The 24,786-nt window shown below is 40.3% G+C and overlaps 1 protein-coding gene across 16 annotated transcripts in view; it reads right to left on the bottom strand.

Moving 5' to 3' along the window:
- Positions 1-24,786, bottom strand: part of SVIL (supervillin) — a 226,051-nt gene that overhangs the window by 36,791 nt on the left and 164,474 nt on the right. For 11 of the 16 annotated variants that reach the window (XM_079105799.1, XM_079105791.1, XM_079105793.1 and 8 more), the window contains 7 exons: positions 23,300-23,543; positions 22,327-22,900; positions 21,273-21,498; positions 13,443-13,572; positions 9,059-9,106; positions 7,768-7,845; positions 409-556 (listed from right to left, as the gene is read on the bottom strand). In XM_079105799.1, coding sequence (XP_078961925.1) covers positions 409-556; positions 7,768-7,845; positions 9,059-9,106; positions 13,443-13,572; positions 21,273-21,498; positions 22,327-22,900; positions 23,300-23,543 — 1,448 coding nt within the window. The remainder of the gene's footprint in view (positions 1-408; positions 557-7,767; positions 7,846-9,058; positions 9,107-13,442; positions 13,573-21,272; positions 21,499-22,326; positions 22,901-23,299; positions 23,544-24,786) is intronic. The other 5 variants (XM_079105796.1, XM_079105792.1, XM_079105805.1 and 2 more) reach the window with 2 other exon arrangements.

A 24,786-nucleotide genomic window follows, 5' to 3' on the forward strand; every position in this document is an offset into this window, starting at 1 on the left:
TACTGCTAAAGACTTACTTGGGGTAACCAGATGCCAGGTTGCAAGAAAGTAGAAACAATTTAAAGGTAATTATGGGAATGGGCCAAGATTTGTTAGCAGATTTGCAATTGCTTTTGAAACCTACAATTGCACTCAACTTCCAAGTGGGTAAGTTTTGAAATAGTAAAAAATTGAATTACACTTCTTTCATTGAAGATGATGGAAACTATGAAGAAAAGGTCATCAGCTGGCATATCCCACAAAACCTACCCCAAAACATTTACACAGTGCTAGTAAGGTTAAGAATTTAAAAAGACCACACAGCTTTTTTTTTTTTTCAACTGAGCTGTCACATATCCCGTCACCTTCACGGGTGAGCGTGCCCACACGTGTGCATATGCGTGTACGCACACACACGCCGGCTCTGACCTTTCTTCACCATTTTGCCTGCCACAGTGAACTGGGTGGAGTCGTTGGCGGCCCCTCTGCCCTTTGTCTTCCAGGCCTCCTCGCGCACGGCAATGAGATGCTTCCTCTCCTCGATTGTCATCTGGTTCTCCGGACTTTCTGTGACCCACTGTTCATAAAATGCATAAAAAGGAAAATAAGAGAGAGAAACAATAGAGGTGTGCACTTGAGCCTGTATCATTTCCTGAGTGAAAAGGCGGGTCAAACATTTGATAAAGGTGCTTTGTTCTCCCCAGTGAGTTAAAACCTGGGTTAATTGGTGGATTTTATCCTTATGTGTTCACAAAGGACCCAATCTGGAAACCTTTATCCATGTAAGCTCGCAAGGAGCCAGGTCAGTTATGAAGCGGGGTAGGCTGACTAGGAAGGTGGACTCTGAGGCTTCCTGAGACTCGCCTGCTTTCTCCTGTAGCAAGGATGTCGTAGGGGCAGGAGGCATCCAGGCAGCCCATGGAAGGGGCTTTAAGTCATCATATATCCAACACCAAGGATAAACTGTGCTGTACCATAATCTACATCCATAACACTTCTACTTTAAAACTGCTTTCAAACATTTGGGTGGGGGGTTCTGAAGATGCATGCCCCTTACATTTCTAAATAGGTCACCCCTAGGAGAGGGACTCTGAAAGCTGGCAATGGCCTCCTGGGTTTGCCCATTTACTTTCAACCTTCTTAGACCCGAGGGCTGCCATTTTTGCTAGGACATTTGCTTTCAAGCTGCAAGTGAGCACTCCTTAACTTCTGTCAGGTTCCCCAGCTTCTCTTCCTTCACAAGGAGTTTTCCTTGGGTAAGAAGTCACCACAAACCAAGTCTCATAAGGCCTCTCCCTGACACCATCAGAGGGCTAGAACAGAGAGCCCTTAGGGAAGTGCATCTCAGGGGCTTAGAGACTCTCTTCCTCCGTAACTTTTCACCCACATGGGAAGTCAGCATCCTTCATGTCCCTAAAAAATAACTTCCAGATTCGTGAAGGACAGGGTGAGAACAGAGGTTGGCATAGTTCATTTTCATCATGGCCCGCCATGCTGACATATAGCAGGTCTGTAGTGCTATTGGTTTCCATCATGGACAAGGACTTCTCCATTATCTAACTTATAAATTTCCCTTTTACAGGATCCTTCTTTAGACATCTAGCCAGAAGTGATTTTGAGATCCTTGGTAATTTAAGGTTATTTACTTAAAAAACTTTTCCTCGGGGGTTGAAATATGACAAATGCAATTCAAGATCCTGGCTTGCTTGGATCCTAAGTGGGGGGTGGCCAAGAAGGATATTATTGATGGGGGAATTGACACAACTTGAACATGGATGTAGATTAGATAAACATCATCTAAATGTTAAATTCCTCTTCTTGACCACCGTGTCACTGTATTGTGGCTATGGGAGAAAATATCTTTGACTTTGGGAAATACATACTGAAGTAGCAGGAGGAGCATGGTATCTCCAAATTACTCACACGTGGTTTGGGAAGGGGAAAAAATACACACACACACACACACACACACACACGCACGCACACACACGTATGTGAGATGGGGGAGGGGAGAGAGGTACAGGGAAGAAGGGACAGGGAGGAATGGAGAGAGGGCATTTGGTGGGTCTGTTGAAGAGAGTGACCTGTTTACTATGGAAACTTCTCTTTAAGTTTTACATTTCACCAGTATAAAAAGTCACCAAAAATTAAACAAAACAAACAAACAAAAACCTCTTTTCCTTAACTTTCCACACATGATTAACAAGAAGACCCTAATTCCAAAAAATACTTTGAAGCACATACCCTTATTAAATAAGCTATGAGGTTGACTTGCCAGGATGGCCTCATAAAATTCAAGAAAAAGTTTTCTTTGAAAATGAAATTTCAGGAGTGAAGTTTAATCAGAGAATACAATACTTGACTTAAAGTATTTTCAAAAAAAATATATAAAGTGCCAAGAAAGTTGGCTCTTCCAAAGGCCCGGCATCACTAGTTCTGTGGTGAACTCACTAAAACATCTCCAAAATCCAGGGTGAGGTCCCGGGGTGTGGTTAATGACTCAGAAAAGAGTTATCTCCCACCCAACAATTTCATTCCCCACAAACTCCTTCACGAATATGATGAACCCAAGCCCTGGGATGATATAACTACAGTAGAATCTGAAGCTTCCATTTGTTTGCCAGATCTAAGTCAAGAGGGAATATTTTTCACTCCTTCTAAGTGATAATAATACACATAGAAGTTTTTGTTTCCTTAGAAGTTTTTACTTTATTTATTTAGTGGGGTTGGTTTTAGGTCCCCCAACTCCTGCCATCTGATTTCATGTTGTTCTATAGAAGTCACTGAATACAGTTTGTGTATTACCTGAAGAACCTAATAAAATTTGTCATAAGTTGCTATTAAATTATAGAACTCAATATGTGAAAACATATAAGATGAATCTTTGTCCATCTACTTTTTTGTATTTTTAGTTTATAAGTTTATTATTATTTTGCTTTTCTCTTCTAAGTTTTTTTTTCCTTGCTTGGATAAGTATTATGTCATGTCCTGGGGTTAGCTGATAAATGTTTAGGAAAAGTAGAGAAAGAGATGAGAGAGAAGACAGAGATGCCTTATCCCATCTATCCTCCATTCTTTCAAATAGGTCTCATAAATGTAGTGAGGAGAGGCAGAGAGAGAGAGGATGGGAGAGGTAGGCATGGATAGAACCTTAGGATACAGCTTGATATTATGTAAAGGACTGATCAGTAAGAGTGCTTTCAGGTTACCGCATTGTTGCTCATGTGTTTTCTTCTGTCTCTAGACTACTGATAAATCACAGAAATTCTCACTTACAATGTTCTACACAAGGGATGTGACACAGTGAAAGAGTGGAACTAAGTTTAGTATTGATATTGGGGAGACTTAAGAGTAAAATGCTTTCACAACTGGAAAGCTTTGTGAAGGGAAAATTTAGGATCTGACTTTTAAATTATCTTACATCTAGGTAAAATCATCTACAGGAAGCAACTGTTAGAACAGATGTTCAGTAATAGAAATAAGTCCAAATGACAAAATCTGTGGACTGTTAAAGAAATCTAGCTTTGCCTCCTCAAGAGGAGAGCTCAGGCCATTGTCACTTTATGCAGCCTCAAGTGGCCTGAACAAAAGATGAAGAAAGGATCGAAGTCCTATGCTCAGACCTCAAAGGAGTCATAATCCAATCTAGTCACCATCTACCATCTCTTAGAACAAAAGGACTGGAACACAGCAAAATCTTGTTCTGGTGCAGCCTTGAGGCATTTGAGGAAGGAGAGAATGCATGTTGAAGCCTGCCACAGAGACAGTCTTTTTAGATAGAGGTTGTATAGTGTTTAATGCTCTATTTTCTTCTTTGAATCCCTGTATCATTAAATATTAAGACACCAGCACAGCTGGAGGAAAGAAAAGGAGAGATATGTACTCTGATGGTACTGATGAGCTACTGCTACAAAACTGGTATAAAAACATTTATACTTATTTTGGAAAACTGCTAAGGAATAAAGATATAGAGTTAATTTTAAAAATTTTGAATTAATAAAACCTAAATTGCCTTTGGCAAATGTTATTTTTCTCCAAAATTAAAAATATATGGATGGATAGATATTCCATGTTCATGAACAGGACTAATTTTTCAAGATGTCAATTCTTCTCAACTCTATCTATAAATTCACTGTAATCCTAATCAAAATCCCAGCAAGACATTTTGTAGGTATCGACAAACTTACCCTAAAGTTTATATGGAGAGGGAAAAGACACAAAATAGTCAACAAAAAAGTGAATGAGAAGAACAAAGTTGGAGTACTTGTACTACCCAACTTGAAGACTTATTAGGAAGCTACAGAATCAAGACAGTATGGAACTGGCAAAAGACCAGACAACCGGATCAAGGGAAGAGGATCGAAATTCCAGAAACAGACCCGCAGACATGGTTAACTAATATTTGACCAAAAAACAAAGGCAATGGAGAAAAGAAAGTGTTTTATATAAATTTTGATGGAATATTTGGACACTCACATGCAAAACAAAGAATGAGAGAGAGAGGGAGAGGGAGAGAGGGAGAGAGGGAGAGAGGGAGGGAGGGAGGGAGAGAGAGAGAGAGAGAGAGAGAGAGAGAGAGAGAGAGAGAGAGAGAGAGAGAGAGAGAGGGAGAGAGAAAGATGGTGACCTTACAGCATTCACAAAAATTAACTTAGAATAGATCATAGGTCCAAAGGTAAATTGCAAAGCTATAAAATTCCTAGAAACTATAGGAGAAAATCTAGGTAACCCTGGGTTTGGCGATTACTTTTTAGATATAATACCAAATGTATGATCTATGATGGAAATAATTGATAAGACATATTTCCATAAAGTTAAAAATTTTACCTCAGAGAAAGATACTGTCCTAATAAGACAAACCACAGAATGGGAAAAAGTGTTTGCAAAAAACATATCTGACTGTGATCCAAAATATACAAAGAATACTTAAAACTCAACAGTATAAATAGAACAACCAGATTAACAAATGGGCAAAGCATCCGAACAGATATTTCACCAAAGAAGCTAGGTGGACAGAAAATAAGCATATGAAAATACACTCAATACCATGTGCCATCAAGGACTTACCATAATCTAAGACAAGGAGACATAGCTATACATCCATTAGAATAGTGAAAATACAGAACACAGACAAAACCAAATCCTTGCAAAAGGGGGAATAAGATGAACATTCATTGCTGGTGAGAATGCAAAATGGTACAGTCACTTTGGAAACAGTTTGGCGGTTTCTTACAAAACTAAACACATGATCCAGTAATCATATTCCTTAATACCCAAATGACTTGGAAGCCTATGTCTGAACAAAAACTATAAGTGGATCTTTATAGCAGCTTTATCCACAACTGCCATGACTTGGAAGCAACCAAGATATCATTCAGTAGGTGAATGGGTAAACTGAATATTATTCAGAACTAAAAAAAATGAGCTATTAAACGATGTAAAAACATACGGGAACTTTAAAATTGCTAAGGTCTATTACCAAATCAAAGAGAGGGCTACATGGTATGATTCCAATGCTACCACATCATGGAAAAGTCATAACTATGGAGACGGTCAAGACCAATGGTTGAAAAAATTTAAGGGGATGAAAGTGATGAACAGGTAAATGCATAGAGGAGTTTAAAGGAGGTGAAAATACTTTGGTACTACAATAGTGGACACATGTCATTACACATTTATCAAAACTGAAGGAATGTACACTAAGAATGAACCCTAACGTGGAGGAGGGACTTCTGGTGACTTGCCAGTGGAGGTTCATTGACTGTCACAATGCATCACAGGGGTGTGGGATGTTGGTGGAGGAGGTCACATGTGAGAGGGCAGGGATATATGAGAATTCTTTGAACTTCTTGCTCAATTTAGCTGTGAGCCTTAAACATCTCTAAAGCTAATTTCTCTCTTTTTATATAGATAGAATTTACACACACACACACACACACACACACACACATGCTTAAAGATGTCAATCACTGACCTTTGAAGTTTAATACTGATTTATTTAAAAGAAAAAATGTATTTTCCTGAGTAGTGATGAAACAGCAAGTTTGCTCCAGTTTTCTGCCTATTTTAGGGTGGGTGCTGGCTGGGTACCTGGGGCCTGGATTCTCACAATGAGAAATTCTAACTCTGGGGAAAAGAACAGAGGAGGTACATGAAGAGGAAGTGGGGCGTTTCCGCCCGTGGATAGGCAAGCCTAGGACAGGAGGACCCACCAGACACGTCCCTCTCGGTCAACTTCACAGGTGAAATCCTAGTCTCTCATCCCAGAGTTGCTGTCCCCAAAGCAGCAGTGCCATCAGGCAACTGCTAGTTAGAGGCAACCTGAGAGGTAACAAAGGGCCAGTTCCGATGAGACTGAGCTCTGGAGGGAGGGGTCCCAGGGGAGTTCCCGCGATGGAGGGGGATGAGAACCTGAGAGTCACGGAAACATGGATGCGGCCACTTAACACGGTCATCCTGACACCATGGGGAAGGGGAATAACAAACAAGTATTAACATGTTTAGCTTGAAAAATGATCACACATCACTCAACTTGGCCAGGTCTCCCTTTTGGGGTGGGGTTCTGACAAGATATGGTGAGGATAGAGGGAAGGATGCAGCGGGGTCTGTAGTTTCTCATTTTAACAGGACCAGTGTAACCCGCTCATGTCAGACAGCCTCTTTCTCACTGTATCTTCCTCCCTGTCCCACACCTGAATGGCCTCTACCATATCCACCTATCCTTCTAAGCTAAGTAAGAAGCATCCTCACCTAGCTGGGGCAATGAGTGCCCTGTGCAGGCCACGGGCTCCTGACTTAGGATTTACAGTTTGGAAACTGAAAGGGGATATTTTCACCTTCAACCAGTTTCATGATGGTGAGGTTAATTCATGCTGTCAGAATCAGAGCTAACGGTGCTATGTGTGTGTGTTAGGGTACAGACAGGTGTGAATGGTGGGAATAAGAGGTTAAGAGAGTAACTCTACAAAATGGGCCCACTGTGCTGACCTCCACATGATTTCTTTTCCAAGAAGCAATTCACCTGCAGCCCTGCCTGACCTAAGTGGACAGGATATGTCACATTCTTCAGCAAACCACCTGTTATCTGCAGGAGAAATGTGGGCCTAAAACAATGTTAATAAGAGGAACCCAAGTGATCCTGAAAGAGAAGACTTTGTGACCCTTATCACAGACCATATCTTGAAACTTTGAGAGATAAGGATAATTCCTCCTATCCATAAAGTCTGTAAGATTGTATGGTTAAGAATCCAGTTGGAACCAGTCAGCATGGGCCTAGATCAGTGATCTAGAGTTGTCATGGCCATGGGGACTTAAAAGTCTGATGTCATCCTGCTGCCAGTCAAAAGTCAAGAAGTGGACCTGGGTAGGACTCTCTGGAAACTTCTCTTCATTGTCTTTCTCATCTCTGACAGAAAGCACTCTCTCCCTTGAGACTGTCCCCTTTCCCCCTTTTCCTATTCCTTCAATAAACTCATTCCTGTTACTCTGAGTGACATGTCTGAAATATTTCTGACATGATTGAGAGAACTGAGGTTTGAAGGGAGGGTCTTTGCATTGCCTCAGTTTCTTCCAAGGCCCCAGTTCTGTAACATGTTGACTAACTCTAAATAATAGGAACTGATTAAATGCACACTATCAGACACATACAGACACACAATCATAGAACTCTCTGATACACACACACACACACAGTGCAGCCAATGAGTTACTTCCCCAATTGAAACCAAAAAGTCCTTCCCTATAGCTCAGAAATTGCAATGAGGCTTAACATGAGTAGCATTTCCTCACCTGATTAATAGATACAAAAGACAGGTATTTATGGGCAGCAGGTATAGCAGGAGAATAAGTAGAAGCATATACAGGTTCCTATAGAGCAAAGCAAGAGGATTAGAGGTGAAAAGAGAAGATTTCTCAGAGCAGGGAAGGGAGGGAGGAGGGTTGGGGGGGAGAGACAAAAAACAATGGATTTTCTAACAGAAAGTTAATTTACTCATTGCAATTTCAGTTCTTTCAAGAGGGCCCTTTCTTGAATGGGATGCTAAAATAAATCCTCACAAGCACAGAGTGCAAATACCTGAGTCAGTTTTAAGCAGTAACTGAAGGAGTTAATGGGAGGATTAACTGCAATTTATATAAGAAATTCAGTTACAGAGAGGGAACCAGGATTTTCTTTGACGGTTTTAACATTTAACTCAAAAAATCACTCTCTTTTACATATTTCAATTACGTGATTAAAAAATAATTTAAGAACACATGATCATTTTTCCATGCTGGATAAAGGCTGCATCTTGCCTGGAGATATTAAAAACAAACAGGACAGACAGGAAGGCATGCAGGGAGGTATAACCCTGGCCTCCTTCTAGAGGAAGTATTAGGCATTGGGCAGGTAATTTTTAAAAATATATATTTTTTAGTTGTAGATGGACATGATACTTTTATTTTATTTATTTTTTATGTGGTGCTGAGGATCAAACCCAGTGCCTCACATGTGCTAGGCAAACACTCTACCACTGAGCTACAACCCCAGAAGTGGGCAGGTAATTTTAGGAGCAATTCCCAAGCACACAGTGCTTGAAGCTACTGCCCCTTTAATTACACTTCGCGCCCCTTCAGAGTTGTTTCCTTTTGTTTAGAGATGAGGCCTCCAGAGAAACTTCTAAGAAACCAAAGTGGCTGAGTCACTCTGACTCCCTCTTTTTAGACCACCTAGAGTAAACTTAGCTCATTATAATACCACATTCCCTGCCCAGAGGCATCCTTGTCCATCTTTTTTTGAACACACGATGATGCAAGATTTCAAATTGAGCATGCTCAGGAATGTGCCCAACTCTACAAGTGATAACCAGCCTTTCTTACATGAATATAGGTGCATTTCCCCAGTAAAAGCCCCTTGGTTTCTTTGTTGGGAGAGGCACTGCTTTGAGAATTCCCTCCAGTACCCTTCATAATGGCTGCGAATAATAAACCTTTCCTTATTCTTTTATCTCCTGGTTGTGCTTTGCACTACTGGCTTTGCACTCACCAAGGGACGAACCCACTGAGTTCAGTTACAGGACACCTGTGTTAGAGTCAGGCTTACCCAAAGCAGATTAGAAATGGCATTATCATCTGTAAATCCTCCTTCTTCCTACAGGTTAAAACAAACAGGAGACATTGCAGAGGATTGGAAGAGAAGAGTCTAGTTAGGGTCTCGCCATCATTTTTCAAGTATTCTGTGCCCTGGTTCAATTAGAAGCATGCACATGCTCACAATCCAGTGGCATAAACATCAAGTGAACTCATTCCCCGAGGGCAGGATGGGACAGCCTTTAATTTAGGGCCTTGCTCTTTCTCTCAACCTTCCTCTTTGAACTGACAATTGTGGTTTGGAATTTTGATGACAGCAGGCTATTAGAATATGAATGTAACAACGGATTTACTTTCCTTGAATTTTCAGGGGCTTCTTTTGGAGATATCATAGTACCAGTCTGTATCTGGGACTCAGAAATAGATGCAGGTTTTCAATATCCAATTCTATAAAGGTTTTTTAAATCTCTGAAAAAGGTCTTATACACTGGATGATTATCTTAACAAGAGGACATGGGCATCACACGTATGTTGTAATGTTGAATAGACTGAAATGGGTTTGGAACTTAAAATAATTACTGGGTGAAAATAAAGAACTGTAATTTAGCTGTAATAGACTGCCAAATCACTTCTTTACGACTTTGTCTCGGTTCTTTTTTTTTTTTTTTTTCTGTCTCTCTGATGGAATGAGTTACTCTTGGAGGAAACTGGACACAATCCATGCTCAAGTGCACACATTCCATTCAGGGTGAACCTGGCCAAGTCTACAAACCAAATGGTTTTACTATCAGTAGAACTAATTATATGCTACCAGAAGTAAAAGTATTTAAGTCAGGTTCGCACTGACCTAGACTAAACCAAGTACAGGAGAAAGAAAAAGAAGGGTGGCAAGGGAGAGAGGTAGAGAAACCAGGAACCTGGATGATTTTTTGCAGGAGATGACAGAGCTAGCTTGGTAAATAACTAATCTATTAAACCTCCAAGTCATGAATCCTGATTTTGGGGGGGGAAAGTAGAAAGTAAGGACCTGTTTCTTAGTTCCATGTTCTCTGAGAAGACCAAAATCTCAGAACAAAAAGGAAAATTTCTAGTTCCTCCAAAGCTCTTCTATTCATGGACCGAAACAGGATGATTTATAGAGGACCTCAAATTGAGATGCCTCAATTTCTTTTGGGGCAATCCCTTTGGTAGAAACAAAACAATTATGGATTATCCGGGCATCCTTTTCTATTTTGTCTTTTAAACATTTAGGTTACCTGTGTGGCTCCCATGATATTTTTCTTGGACCTCCCTGTGTCATGGATTTTCACAGGAGCAACGGAGTGACATACAGAGTCCTCACTCTCAGTCCTGCTCCTTCTACTTCCCCACAGCTGCAACTCAGGGGTCTACACTCATTGCACGCAGGATGACGAGCTATAAAATGTTTGCTAATCATGATACACACTAGTTGATGAATTCAGAAGTTGGGAAGTAAGTGATGAGCTGACCATAAGACCAGTTCCTTTCTACCCTGGGTGGTGGAAACTTTACCAAAGTTACCAAACTTTAGCTACTCTGCTGAATAGCTCTCCATGGGTGAGTCTGGATCTACTCCATGCAAGACCCCATCTTCATGTGCATATTAACCATGTCTTTCTTTCTCCAGGGGCATATTTAGACAGGCAAGCAGTGGCCACTTCTCAAGCACTCCTCAGCTGTGTGCGGGGTGTCTCATGACAGCCAAAGTCTAAGGCACCTGGACTACCACATCTGTGTGCTGTAAAGGTGTGCTTGAAATGCACGGCCAGCCCTTGGGATGAAATGAACCAAGAGGCTGTCAGAGGCCACCTGAAAATGACCTGACCTCAACGGAACTTGAGATTTCCCAATGAGAGTAGCAAATGCCTAAAATAGATTGACTTCTTTTAACTTCAAAGAGCTTATTGTCTCGGGCCAAAGTGAAGTAGGCCACTGAGAAGGAGTAAGAATAGTAAGTTCCCTGTGGCTACAGAATCAGTGGCACCCGTGAGCATGGAAGCAGCATGTCACACTCAAGCTCAAGTCACACTTAGAGTTCCAGTGCTTTGTGTCACTGGGTTTTCCACCCCCAGGATAACCTGGCATGTTGTGCCTCCTTGCTATCTTGGCTATATGTCTGGACAGTTCAGGCTCATCCTCTCCCCACACCCTTCCAGCGTTTACTGCCTAAGGTCATACTCACTCTCCTAAGTGGGTAGTAGCACACTTCACCATCCACAGGGGATCTATCTCACCTTTTGCTTCTTAGCTTCATTTCGATTTTTACCTGGCTATAGGGGATAGTCAGCTAGTGAAGAGTTAGGAACTCCATGCATCTTTTAAAGTGATGAACAAGATATCAGACACTGCTTGGTGCTATTACATATTAGTTGGCAGCTTTTCTAATGAGGTTGATCCTGAAGTTTTTGGTTTTTATTTTTTATGGTACTGGGTATTGAGCTCAGAGCACAGGATACAACTTGCAATCCTCCTTGCCTCATCCTCTTATGTAGCTGTTTTATTTTATTTTAGTACTGGCAGTTGAAACCAGGGCTGCTTTGCTACTGAACTACATCCCCTTTCCCATTCATTTTTATTTTTTATTTTGAGACAGGGTCTTGCAAAGTTGCTTGAGGGTCTTGCCAAGTTTCTAAGGTTGCCCTCAAACTTGCCATCATTCTGTCTCAGCCTCTCAAGTTGTTGGGGATTATAGGTGTGTGTTATTTTTAAACCAACGATTTAAAGGTTCTTTGTTTTTGTGGTGCTAAGAATTGAACCCAGGGCCTTGTGCATGGTAGTCAAGGGCTTTATCACTGAGCTACACAGCAGGGCCCAAGATTTTTAAAAAAATAAAGTTTGTAGGCCCTGGGGACACATTATTTGAGGGATCCAGTTTTCTTTTACCTTGAAATCTAGATTTCACATGTATGCTTTTTAATCTAGTTAATTATAGTGAGAACTTTACAAGTAGTTGAAAATTAAATGTCTTTGATTATTATCCTTAACACTATGTATGTCTCAAGCTAGAGAACTCAAAATACTTTTTAGCATCCAGTTATACTTGAGAACTTCACATATGGCTGAGAATTAAACAACTTCAGACATTAGCTGAATGTGTTAAAAAAAAGAATTCAAGTATCCACTACAATGTTACCTATGTAGACACAGAAGTACTGTACATAACCCAGGTGCAATGGTGCATGCCTATAAGCCCAGTTTGAGGCCAGCCTTGGCAACTTAGCAAGACACTGCCTCAAAACAAAAAATAAATAGGGTTAGGGACATAATCCAGTGGTAGAGCCCTTCTGAGTTCAATCCTCAGTACAAAAAAATAGAAACAAAAACAACAAACAAAGAAAAAAGAAGTAACATATAAAATAGTGTCAGAGCTCCTAACTCAATGTTCTGGGTGTTCTCATTTTTATGTAAGTTTCTTAATGCATAAAGGTCAAGTCACACTTTTTTCTTTTCCACATATTTTATTTTTAAGATGGGGTCTCTCTTTGTTGCCCAGGCTGGCCTTAAACTCTTGGACTTGTGATCCTCTGGCCTTCATCTCCTGAGTAGCTTGGGACAAAAGGCCATTGCACCAGCTAAAGATGCTTGTTTTAGAGTTAGAAGAGGTTCAAGTGAGTGACTAAGTGGAACATTGTTTTTCTTTTCTTTTCTATTTGAAGCCTTTAAATCTTGGAAATCAGCCAGTGGGTGTGACTCAGCTGCATCATTTTCTTTGGAGCCAGCACACAGAGAAGTCACCAACGGCTTTGAAAGCCTGAGGTCATAGGCTGGTCATCATTACATTTCTAATTTAACAATCCAGCAATATTCTAGCATATGAAATGCTTCTGGTATGGATCACCATGTATGACTTGATTTTATTTAAACTCGTAACATATATTGCTGTACATTCTCAATAAAAGGCAAACCTCCTCATCATGAAACAGTTTTAAAATTATGAAGAATGTACTTGCAGGCCACAATTATGTCTTTATTTTTTTATACTTAGGTCTTAAATCTCTGCATGGGAAATTCAAGTCCGTATTTTTATATGCAACTTACAAGCTGTTAGTGGTGAATTAAAGTTTTTCATTGGAAAGCCTTAATCACATTCTAAAGCCAGACTTCATTTAAGGTTTTAACTGTGTACATATTTAAAACTCAGGCACTTGCCTGCTGAGGTATTATGTGTGGTGCTGTTACTGATTCTATAACATCTCAAGGCTCGACCTTTTGTTCCATTTTAGCAGCTTTGTGACAGACGGAGCGTGGACCCTAACGGCGAGAAAGCACTAATGTTCCACAGAGCATTATGAGTGCAGCTTCACATGCTGGTCCACCTGACGCACTTGCAAGCATGATGTTAGTGGGGATGCGTTCTCCTAACGTGGAAGCCTTACCTTCTTCTTAAGAGACTGTTCCACTTCTTGGATGTGCAGGCTGTCACTGGCAGATGCTTTGCCATACTCCTGCTTTCTGTTAAGTCTGCTCTTCCAGTCTTCCTCGCCACTCTTCTTCAACAGTGCCAATCTAGGAGGAAAACATGCCAACCCAGAAGAATTCATCACCAAACTCTTAAAGCTTAGGAAAGTCCTTTTTCCAAGATGGTCCCAAAGATTTTACAGTTGGTTGAAAAAGAATCTGACTTGCCAGATTAAAGATGCACCATCATTTCAGTTAAGGAGTATCTCTGCTTTTTCCTTGCCCTTGGGCTGAAAGCAAGAAAGAGATTCAAAAAAAGTCACGGTCCCTAGAAAAAAAATGTCTTCTAGTGACCCCTTCTGGTTACATGATGAAATAACACTAAAGCAGGAAAACTAGTTCTTTGCAAAAAAATGTTGCAGAAACATGATTAAAACATAAAGATACAATTCACCAAAAATATCTTAATATCATGCATTTCAAAGATAAATTATGACATAATGTTTCTCTTCCTGTATTCTAAGCCCTGTTCTTTTCCTCCAAATGAAGTTGTTTTTTTCTGATGCATCTTAATACAAAAACTATTTTTTACAAACCCATTAAAAATATTATTACTGCAACTTTTCTCAAGGGAAAGACATATACAAAAAAAGAATCTAATTAACTGAGATCGTTATCTGACCTACTTTAGCTCACTATGATGTGACTTGCCATAAAAGCAGCTTAGATATTGTAATGTAGGAAAAGTTACATTCATGAACATGAGGGTGTTTCAGCTAACTGTATTAAAATAACTGAATTAGTCTTAGTCAGCTAAGTTGCACAAACATGAGCAGATAAAAGGCAAAAAGGCGGTGATCATTAAATTTATTGGAGCTGATGCTAAAACAATTTAAAATTAAGGGAGGGGAACCAAAAAAAAAAAAAAGACCAGACCTCTGTTTCTCTGGGCCCAGCCCTGTGGGCACAACACATAAACAGTGCACAGTTAAGCAGCACATAGCTCTAGTCTATTATGTCCATTTGAGGATGTTGGTTCCTATCCTGATTTGTCTTATCAGGAACTGGACAAGAAGATGTTTAAGGGTCCTTCTGCTGCTAACTTCCCTGATTCTGTAAAATATCTTGAGTTGGAAACAGGATGAAATATATTCTATGCTGTGTTTTGTTAGCAAATAAGAAAACACATTTAGTGTCACTTAACCAAGAATTCACAGCTGGGTCTGTAGCTCAGTGATGGAATGTGTGCTGCTAGCATGCACGAGGCCTTGGGTTCAATTGCCAGCACCAAAAAATAAAAACCCATTTATATCTTAAAGTTTGTCCAAAATCATACTTTATACTTTCTATTCATTCAGTCAAATAATGGAAAGTAAAAACATGAAGAAAAGAACTGCCCAAAAAGAAAAAGGAGCTCAAATTTTGGACTAATGGACTTCCTCAATCTCTTCCTCTGTTTTTCTTGTCTTCCCCTTTATTTCTTTGTGTCTGCTTGTGGCAGCAGATAAGATCCCAAGTACTCATTCTATAAAACAGGTATAATGTTGCCTTATCAGAGGCAGATCCCATGTAGCTCACATACCCATTTAGTCTTAGATTCTACAATGTTGGGAGCATTCTGCATGCTGCAAGGGCAAGTTCATGAACTTGAACCCAATATCTAAATACCCTTAACTGTTTTAATCTGCATTTCCTACTTGATGATGACTAAAATTTATCTCTTTTCCAATTATTTTGAATGAGTCAGTTTTATTCTAGTATGGAAACAGAATCTCACAAATTCAAATCACTGAAAGAAATAATTAATATCTGCATTCTGCACTAGAGTTTCAGAGGTCTCAAAGCATCAATAAATGAGACTCAAAAAGTCAGAATGTCAGTACTTTAATAACCACATTAAGAAGTACTTCTAACTCACCCTCTTGTGAAGGAAACATTTGTCATTGATATTTTCCTTCAAATTGGTCTCAGAACTAGCTTCTGTCTCTTACTCTGCCTTTGACTCAGACCAGTAATGATTCATCTTTACCATCCACCTTCTTAATCACGTTGGATTCCAAATGATTTAAGAGAATTAAAAATCATCAAATTCATCCTCATGAACTGAGGTTCTTAAAAATAATAGGGTGTGGTTTTTGAGGACCTTCTCGAAATGAAGCTGCCAAATACTTGAAGCAATGACAACACCACCTAAATAACTCTGTGGTTTCCCTGGTGGCTGGTTTGAGGAGTTTGGAACTGATTGGACAAAAGCAGATTGTGGAATCTGGAATGACTTTATAGTCCACCATATACTCTGCTGATCTGTGCAAGAATCTCTAAGAAATTGAATATTGTTATTCCTGCCTTGACAGATAGGGAACATCTGCACACATGGGACAAAGGCTTTGTGGAATGAGGTCTCACCGTGCCTTAGTGGGACAGGAGGTGTGATTCCAAACCCTGTCCCCTGATGTACAGCTTGCTTCACTCCATTAGTGCATCAGCTGAGCAGAGACAGTTTGCTTTACTCTTTCAGGAACAGCACAGTATTCTGGCTCTCTTGTAATATTCTCCCCACCCTTCCCATGATGGCCTTCAAAGAATTCCTCCATTCCAAAACCCTGAAATTTTGCTTCTAGATGTGCTGGCAAGGTCATCATCAGGGACTTCCAAAGACTACAGAGTAACCAAAATAATATGGAAGAAACTGTGCTTCAATGGAGCCCACATGGTACTTGGACTCAGCCCTAGCCAACAGAGTACAAATGATGAATAACTTCAAAACGACACACACTGTAAGTTAAACACATTATTCCTGTCCCTTTAGATTTCCTACTTGGTGTTCAACAAGCTGAGGAGGGCGGGGGATCTTTCCAAATGTGTTCTCTCCCCCTGCAATCTCCCAGCCCTCCAACTCACTGCAGACGGGCCCGGTACTAGAGAAGGCTGAACGTCTGGGTCTACACATGACATAAATTCCTCCCTGTACAATTCAAACAACTGTCAGTGCTTTTAACATCTGCCAAGTCCAAGCGCTATTTGCAAGGCTGGGAGATGTTGAGAGCCTGGGCATCTGCTTAGTATGAGGCTGTGGACCCAGTGAGTGGCACTGCATTAGCCTATTAACCCCAAGGCCTGGCCTGGGGCCAATATGACATGTGCTTGCCAGGCTGCCTGGGGAAATGTCTACTCCTTTTGCCGCAGCCCACACTTTTTCAGTAGGGAATTCTGGCTTGTGAGTCCTGCTTGGTTAGAACAAGTTTTTCAGGCTCATAACAGTAAGGACTGGGTCAAATATGGGGCAAGCAAACATGTGCCCCTAATATGGTGTGTGTGTGTGCGTGTGTGTGTGTTTTTTTCTCTTTAGAAATTTCCCCTCATTTCAGAGAAACAGAGGCACCCAACAGATGTCAGATAGAGCTCAAAAGCACTGATGAGTTACTTATACTAGATCTTGATCTTGGCTAGTATGCAGGTCGGCAGAGTTACCTAATAATGTCTTTTATTTTTCATTTATTTACTTAATGCTGGGACTGAACCCAGGGCTGTGGGAATGCTAAGCGGGAGTTCTACCACTGAGCTGCACTCCCAGTCCCTGATGTCTTTTTAAAGAAAAAACTGCTACTGTTTGAATAGGGATGCCCCTTCTGAAACTCTGTAATTTGGTTGCCACTGTGGCAGTATTGGGAGGTGAGGCCTTTAAGGGGAAATTAGATCTCAAGAGAGATTAATGTCTTTCTCCTTGGAGTGAGTGTATCCTCTCTTGTGACTGGATTAGTTACCCTAAGAGTGGGTGGCTACAAAGCAGGGCTGCCCCTAGTGCTTTGCCTCTTCCACACAGCCCTGTCTCCCCTTCCAACTTCCTCCATGTTGTGTGAGGCCCTTGCCGGGGCACCCAGGTCTTGGATGGACGTCCAGTCTCCAGAACCTTTTTCCTTTATATAGCTACAGAAAATAGACTAAAACAAGGATAAATTAAAGAAGAGAGAAGGAGGGGGCAGAGGCAAATCACACCTCTATCTGTCCCTATTCTCACTCACATCAATCTGGGGGCCTCTGGTGGTCAGAATCTGGAGTTTGCCTGGGAGACACCAACATACCGCTGGCTGAGTGGGGTGTAGAAAGGTGGCGGAGGGATATGCAGATAACTCAGGGGACCCCAGCTGGCCCTCTGAGGGTGGGGATAGGCGTGGGCAGCTCCTTCAACCTTTACCGGAATTCACTAAGTCCTTACGCTTTACTGATTTCTTCAGGTAGTGGACGGGTCTTTTCCCCGCTTCTCTGTCATCTCCCTCTACCCAATACCCCTCAGTATGAGAGCCCCGATGCAGCAGTTTCAGAAATTGTAGAAATATTTCTAGAGGCCCAATGTGCTTCTTAAGAGGTGCCAAAAGTTTTAAACCTAAGAAACAGAATTATGTGGCTCACAGTACTTTTCAAAGAAGTTCCTAAAACATGGACAATTTAAACTCAAATCATTTGGACAGTTATAAAGTGGTGATTTTTACTGACCCAATGGAAGAAAGTAGATTGTAGATTGCATTCTGTTTTTGCAGATTATGTTTCAAACTTGACATTCTAGATGTCAGAAAGAGGAGAGGAACTTGGAGATGTTTCTGTGAGCATCAAAACATTCTAAAACGGTAGCATATGGAGGATTTTCTATAATTTCTTAGTTTCTACACTTTTCATCTACAAGATGGGGATAATACTGCTTCCTTTTTAGCACAAAATGAGACACCTCAAGCGAAATGCCAAGGGAAGCACAGGATACTTGGTGACACTCCTGTAGAGAACTCCAGAGTCAAGTCCCCAATAGGAAGGAGGCCAGTGCCAAGAGGTTTAGGAAGATAAAACTGCACACCTCAAGATGCAGAGACTTAGAAGACATGGTAATGGAAATCTGCAAATTCCACACTCTATTTCTTAGAATTTCACATTTGAAAATGAAAGTGAAGTTTTTAGCAAGACATGTAAAGAACATGTGAATTGAGAATATTAACATGGAGGGTGAAGTCTTTCTGGCTAGAATTTCTGTTCCCTTGTCATATATTCTCCTAGTTAGAACAAACAAACTCAGCTGCTATAACACCTAACTGAACAGGAGACAAGTTTTCCAGAGGTACCAGGGGGGTGAGACCAGTCCCTAGGATCAGTCCCCTCACTACCATGGTCCTAGAGACTACTGGGATTAAATCCTTCCTTTTGCATGATGAGGCAGCTGGGAGGAGCTGGAATAAGTTTTAAAAGTCCTGTGGTTTCATATATCACTCTAAGAAAAAAGAGTAAAGCCCCAATAGACACATGAATGACATTCTTATTTGAAACAGGTCAAACTTCATCATTTCACTTTAACAAAAGGCAAGAATTAGAGACCTACCTGGAGGGCAGTTATCATGGATGGATTATAAAGATATGCTATGTGGTTATTTCCAACAAAGAACAAATAAAAGTACTGTCGAGGGTAAGGGGGAAATGATCTCTGCCAATATATTTTCTTTAGCATAATTCACTACAAGCATAGCTGCTAAATAAGGTGGTCTTTTTTTTTTTTTTTTTATTTTGGTGGAGTCTTGGGGATTGAATTCAGGGTCTTGCTCATGCTAGGGTGCTCTACCACTGAGCTATATCCTCAATCCTCCTCATCCTTTTAAAAAATATATATTTTTAACCATTAAACTGAATAACTGAATATTTTTAAAGCATTTCTACTCTCAGGATTCTGAACTGACTGGGGTCAGGAATCTCTTCAGGACTATGATAAATTAGGCTTCCTAGTAGTCAGCAGGTGGTACACAGCATGTACATTCACAGAAAGCTTACAGTTACCCTTGAACTTCTCAGATGTCCACAAAGCCAGGACTCAGAAGCTGCACCTTTGTAGTACTTTGCAGTTTTAAAAATGAGAAGTTTACATTAGGATTAAAACTGTATCAGAAAAATAGAGATAAACTCAAATTTGCTTAAAAAAAGAAAGATAAGTAAATCAAGAAATATTATTGCACAGTGGATAGACACAAAACTTCCTCATCCAAAGTCCTACATCCCAACGGAGAGAAGATACCTGAAGAGGAGGCGTCTCCTTTAAAAGTCTTTGAAAGAAGAGGGCATGATCTTAGCATTTGCTACTGGAATTTTACCCAACAAATATTTTCTGATCCATAAAATATCAGAATATGATATTTATCACTGTGTCCCTTAAATGATATCTCTTCCTCTTCACCTGACTAGTCCTTAATAATACTTGAATTTGAATTTCTGGGATCAAATGTGTAGCTTGTTTTTTTTATTTTTTTATTTTTTTATTTTTGGTATGGGGGATTGAACCCAGGGGTGCTTAACTAGTAAGAAATATCCCCAGGCCTTCCTTTATATTTTATTTAGAGACAGGGTCTCTCTAAGTTGCTTAGGCTGGCTTTTAAATTACAATCCTCCTGCTTCAGCCTCCTGACTTGCTGAGATTACAGGCATGTGCTACTGTGCCCAGCTAGTCTGGTTTTTATAAAGATGCCAAGATGAGCCAAACTGTGCCCCTCATTCGAGACAATATTCTTCTTATTAATTAACCCCTTCAGCACCTTCCTCCTCTCCCCATCAGCCTACCAGAACTTATTTATTGTGCATTTTTAAATAAGTAAGGGTGAAAGTCAATCAGATTTAAAATCTTATTAATTTTGTCAGTTGAAAAAGTCTCCATCCATTTAAAAATTTGATGAATAATGTTCAAAAAGCTTATCCTGAAAAACAGAATTTTCATTGTGGTTAGACATATAATCTTGGGCATCTTGAGAGATATCTAGAAAAATAAAAGTGACCAGTGCTTAACAAAGCCAGAGAACTTCCATTTGGTGGTGGTACCAAGGAAGGGTCCAGAAGAACAGAATCACAGGAACAGGCAGTGGAAACAGCTTTGCTAGTTATACTGGGAAGTTGATGTAGCTTTTTCTAATCCAGTTTTCCTATCACTATTGCATTTATCCCCCTTTTTACAGCTTAACTCAACTGTGGCTAAAGGCTAACAAGGAAAATACAACCTAAAAATAATTTAGTTTCTATTCTTTTTATATGTCCTGTTTATACTTTCTCAATCCTACATCAGTCTTTTGAATAAAATGAGGCTACAGTGTTATCTGATTCTCAAATATAATCTGTTCATAGCTATTACCTGGTATAAAATTTCTAGGGCTGGGGGTGTAGCTCAGTGGTAGAACATTTGCAGTTTGCACAAGACCTTTGATTTGATCCTGAGCGTGGGATTTATTGGGGAATAGGGATTCTAAATACATGCTGTTAAGAAAAGTCATTCATCTTACTTTCCATAAAATAATGAAAAGTTAGAGTCTAATTCCAAAGCTATAGATCCTATGTACTATTTTATCTTCATTCCCTCTGTAATTATTTTACAATCAGAAGTGGTTTGCGTGTTTGGTTCAAACCATGTAACTCTGGAAGAGAAAGAGCCAAGAACTCAATTCCCATCACTAGATAATCCAAGAATTTAACATAAAATAAAAGAAATGGGTACTGCAAACAAATAAAGCAATAAAAAACCTTTTCTGTTTGTTTCTTCATTGGAGTCTGGAACTGGGTTTCAGTATTGATAACCCAGGCGCTGGGGCAAAGGCAATTCACTCTCAAATATCTTGATTTTCTAGAATCATTGATTTAAAATCTTGATTTTCAAAGAATCACCTAATATCACAGCACATTCTCACATGTAGTTGAATTCTTGACTTCATCTCTTGGTTCATTACCCAGTCTTTTTCTATAAGCAGTTGTCAGCTCCTTCCCCACAGAATAACTTTCCAGTCATTAGCTCTTATTACCTTTCTTTAATTGACATGGTTTTGCTAGGTGAATCAAGGATGCCCTCCTCTGTTGGCACTTTGGTCTCTCCCGCAGCAAACATGATGCATGGATTCTTATAGTACTTCTCCTGTAGTTGTTCTGAAGAGTCTTCCTGCTTCCAGGACCCTGGAGTCGCTGTTTGAACAACAGTTTTCCCAGCAGCTGTCCCTGTCTGCTCAGAAGTGGGCTCCCTGAACTCTGAGGCTGGGAGGAAAAGGAGCAACATCAGCATTACTCCTCCAGCAAACATTCTTCCAGCTATTCACCTCCCAGCAGTTCAGCCCTGGAGTTCAATCCGTGGGCACATGGCGAGTCACCCAGTACACTTGGATTTATGCAAATCTGCAGCTATACGCCGTGAGAAACCCAAACTTCCTAGTGGATTGCTCTGCACAGCCAATTGCTTTGTGACCATCCATCTGTCTTCTATGCACAAGACTCAGGATGCAAGTTTTCATTCTATACTGTGGAATGTTTCTGTTTCTCCAAAACAATACTTTTACATTTCAAATGTGCTGTACTTGCAAGCCCAAGCCCTTACGTACACAGTATCATTGTATGCAAACATAGAAAGAGGATTAGAGTCCCATGAAGTATAGCTTACTAGCCTGCAAAACAGGAGTGTAGAAAGAAAGCGTCTAGAAATGAGAGCCAAGTTCAAGTCCTATTTCCTGTGCTTACCCAGCCCTGGACCTTTTGGACCATCAACCTTATAACAGGGGTCAAGAAAGCTAAGCATCTCAGAAGACTGCTGTGTAAGTCAATGACACCAGTTACCAGGTAAGTTAAGGTGTGAGAAGGTTTTAGTCATTTTTATTGCGGAAACAAAAATGGATCACTCCACTGACCACGTTGGATTCCAGGGGAAGAGAGGTCTGAGGAGAGAATAGGATTCACACTGAACTTTTGATCCATACTAGTTACAAACTACCTTTATAATTTAGTTAAAAGGATCACAAATACATGCAACAAATCAAGCAGAAACTAAAAACCCTGTTGTTTTCAAAAACCGGAGGAGCGATAGTAATTTACCTCTGAGTGAAAACTTCCTTTTCGTGACATTCTCCACGTCCACCTTCTCTTCAAAGGGCTGCCTGTCTTTCAAGTCCAGGTTTCCTTGTGCACTGCTTTTAGCAGTGGAAAATTCCTTCGGTTCTTCACCAAGATGAGCGATATGAGGGTTAGCTAGTTCCAGACTTCCTTTCCTTGGAACAGTGTATTTAGAGTCCTTCTGGCCATCCCCTTCCCTGACTCTGCCAGTGATAGGGTAGGATAGCTCTGCTTCCTCATAGGACCCATGCTTCTTAACACCATTATCTCCAGCCAAAGCTCTCTTGCTCTCTGTATCTCCAAATTCTCTCAACATTCCTTTGCTTCCACTACCCTCTGCCAAAGGCTGCCAGGCTTGTGATTTCAGAATGCTTTTAACTGGAGAGTCTGAATTTTCTATTGGAGAAGGAAACTTATAGTCAGAGGCATCTGCACTGTCATCAACAGGTGGCTTTGTCCGAAGATCCCCTGCATACATGGGAGTGACAGTGGAGGCCACGGTGGACACAGATGTGTTCACAGTAGGTGAGAAAGGAATGAGCTTCCCATTTTGCACCTGGGAGGACACAGTTAAAAAGTAAAAACCAGTGGAAAAGCACCATCTATATAAAGTTTGATTTTAGGATTTACACAAACTGAAATACTACATTTGGTACCTTTTACTTCGTATCTTAGTGATAAACCATAATGCATCTCAAACAAAATCTTTAGGGGTGGGGGAGGGGACAAAGGTTTGTCTTATGATTTTTTTCTCTCCAAAATGAATTTGGATGTTTTGCAAGCAGATTACAAAAACAGAGAAATGTACTTCTTAGGGATGAAATTATTACCAAATTTCCTGTCCATAACAGAGTTTGTGGGCAAACTGCCTTAATTACATCAGTAACTTAAGAGTATACCATGCTACAATTTAAGAACATATGCACTCATCAAAATGAAATAAAAGCATACCCACCTGCTCCACCTCTTCAAGTGTGACTGGCTGGGTTTGATAGCGGGCATTCATTCTCCTCTGTCTCATGTCTATTCTGTTTTGGGTAGAAATAGTTTTTGAGACCGGCTGGGACAATTTGTTAAACAAGGCCAACTTCTCTGCTAAGCTCAGAGTGGAGGAATCAGGTTCGCCTGGTTCAGCAGAATCTTTGCCCTCATTTGCCTCGTCCCTTGCTAAAGCCTTTTGGTGAACAGATGCCTGCAATCTGAAAGGGAAGGAGTGACAAGTAAGGGACGAAGATGAAAACAAACAAAAGCCCACTGCTAATTGTAACTCTCTTCAAAGTGTCATTTAATATTGCAAAGGGTTTATTTTTTCTCTACACAAACTTAGGACAGGGGTAGGCAATTGCTTAGGTATTAAACAAGACAGTGAATAGCAGAGTAGGCATGGGACACTAGCATGAGCATTTCTACAACAAGCAGATTTTTAGTTCTGAATTATTTCTAAAAAGCAAACTTCCTATTTAAGGAACCGAAATTGGCTAGGATATACTTTATCTGAGAGAGATGCCATATTATTAGTGTCATAAGAAGTGAGGCATTACCTAGGGCATGGAAAGATATTCTCTAAAGATGTCCAGGAGGTAATCATTTCATTTAAAATAATTAGGAATACGGTCATCTGTCAACCACAGAATCTGCAAGGCAGGTTTTTGATTTGCACTTGCCAAACCCAATGTAATTTTAAAGATTCTTTCATTCCTTCAGTGTAGCATTTTCTCTTATCGGTTTCTTTACCAGTTCTTTTTAAAAGGTACCTGCGTCTAATTCCCAATAACTTTAAAAGTGAATAAAATTTCAGGTGATTATTATCCTTCCAACTAAGGCTGGGGATGGAGCTCAGTGGTAGAACAATTAATTGCCTAGCAGGTACAAGGTACTGGATTCAATCCCTAGCACAGTCCCTCCCATCAAATAATAATAATAATAATAATAATAATAATAATAATAATAATAATAATAATAAATCCCTCCAACTTCCAGTTAGAAAAGTAAGGCTTTGGCTTCCATGGTCACTGTGACTCTCTAAAAGTTTCCAAGACAATATCCCTTCTGCTACCAGCAAATCCAATTCTCAAATCTAGTAAGAAGCATATTCTGCCTTCATTGCAATTAATCACTGACTCACGGCTGTTCCAGACCAAAAAGCTGTCTCTGTCTCCAGGTACAACGAGGTGGAGAAAAGGCCACCTGAGCCTTGGAGGCTTTCCTGAGCCCAAGGCTACAAGCTGGGAGGGTAACAGCCTACCTCCCTGAGAGCCCTGCTCCGGGTTCTGCCAGCTCATTCCTGCACTGTCATTTTACTTCTTTTAATCTTATTTTTAGCCTTTCTGTTTTGGCCCCTGGGAGGAAAACAAAGGGGATATTTACATGGCTTAAGGGCATAATTTTAAAACACTACAATTTGAAAAGTAACAGTAAAACATCTATGATCAGACACTATAA

Source organism: Sciurus vulgaris, assembly GCF_902686455.1.
Source record: "Sciurus vulgaris genome assembly, chromosome: 12".
NCBI lineage: Eukaryota > Metazoa > Chordata > Mammalia > Rodentia > Sciuridae > Sciurus > Sciurus vulgaris.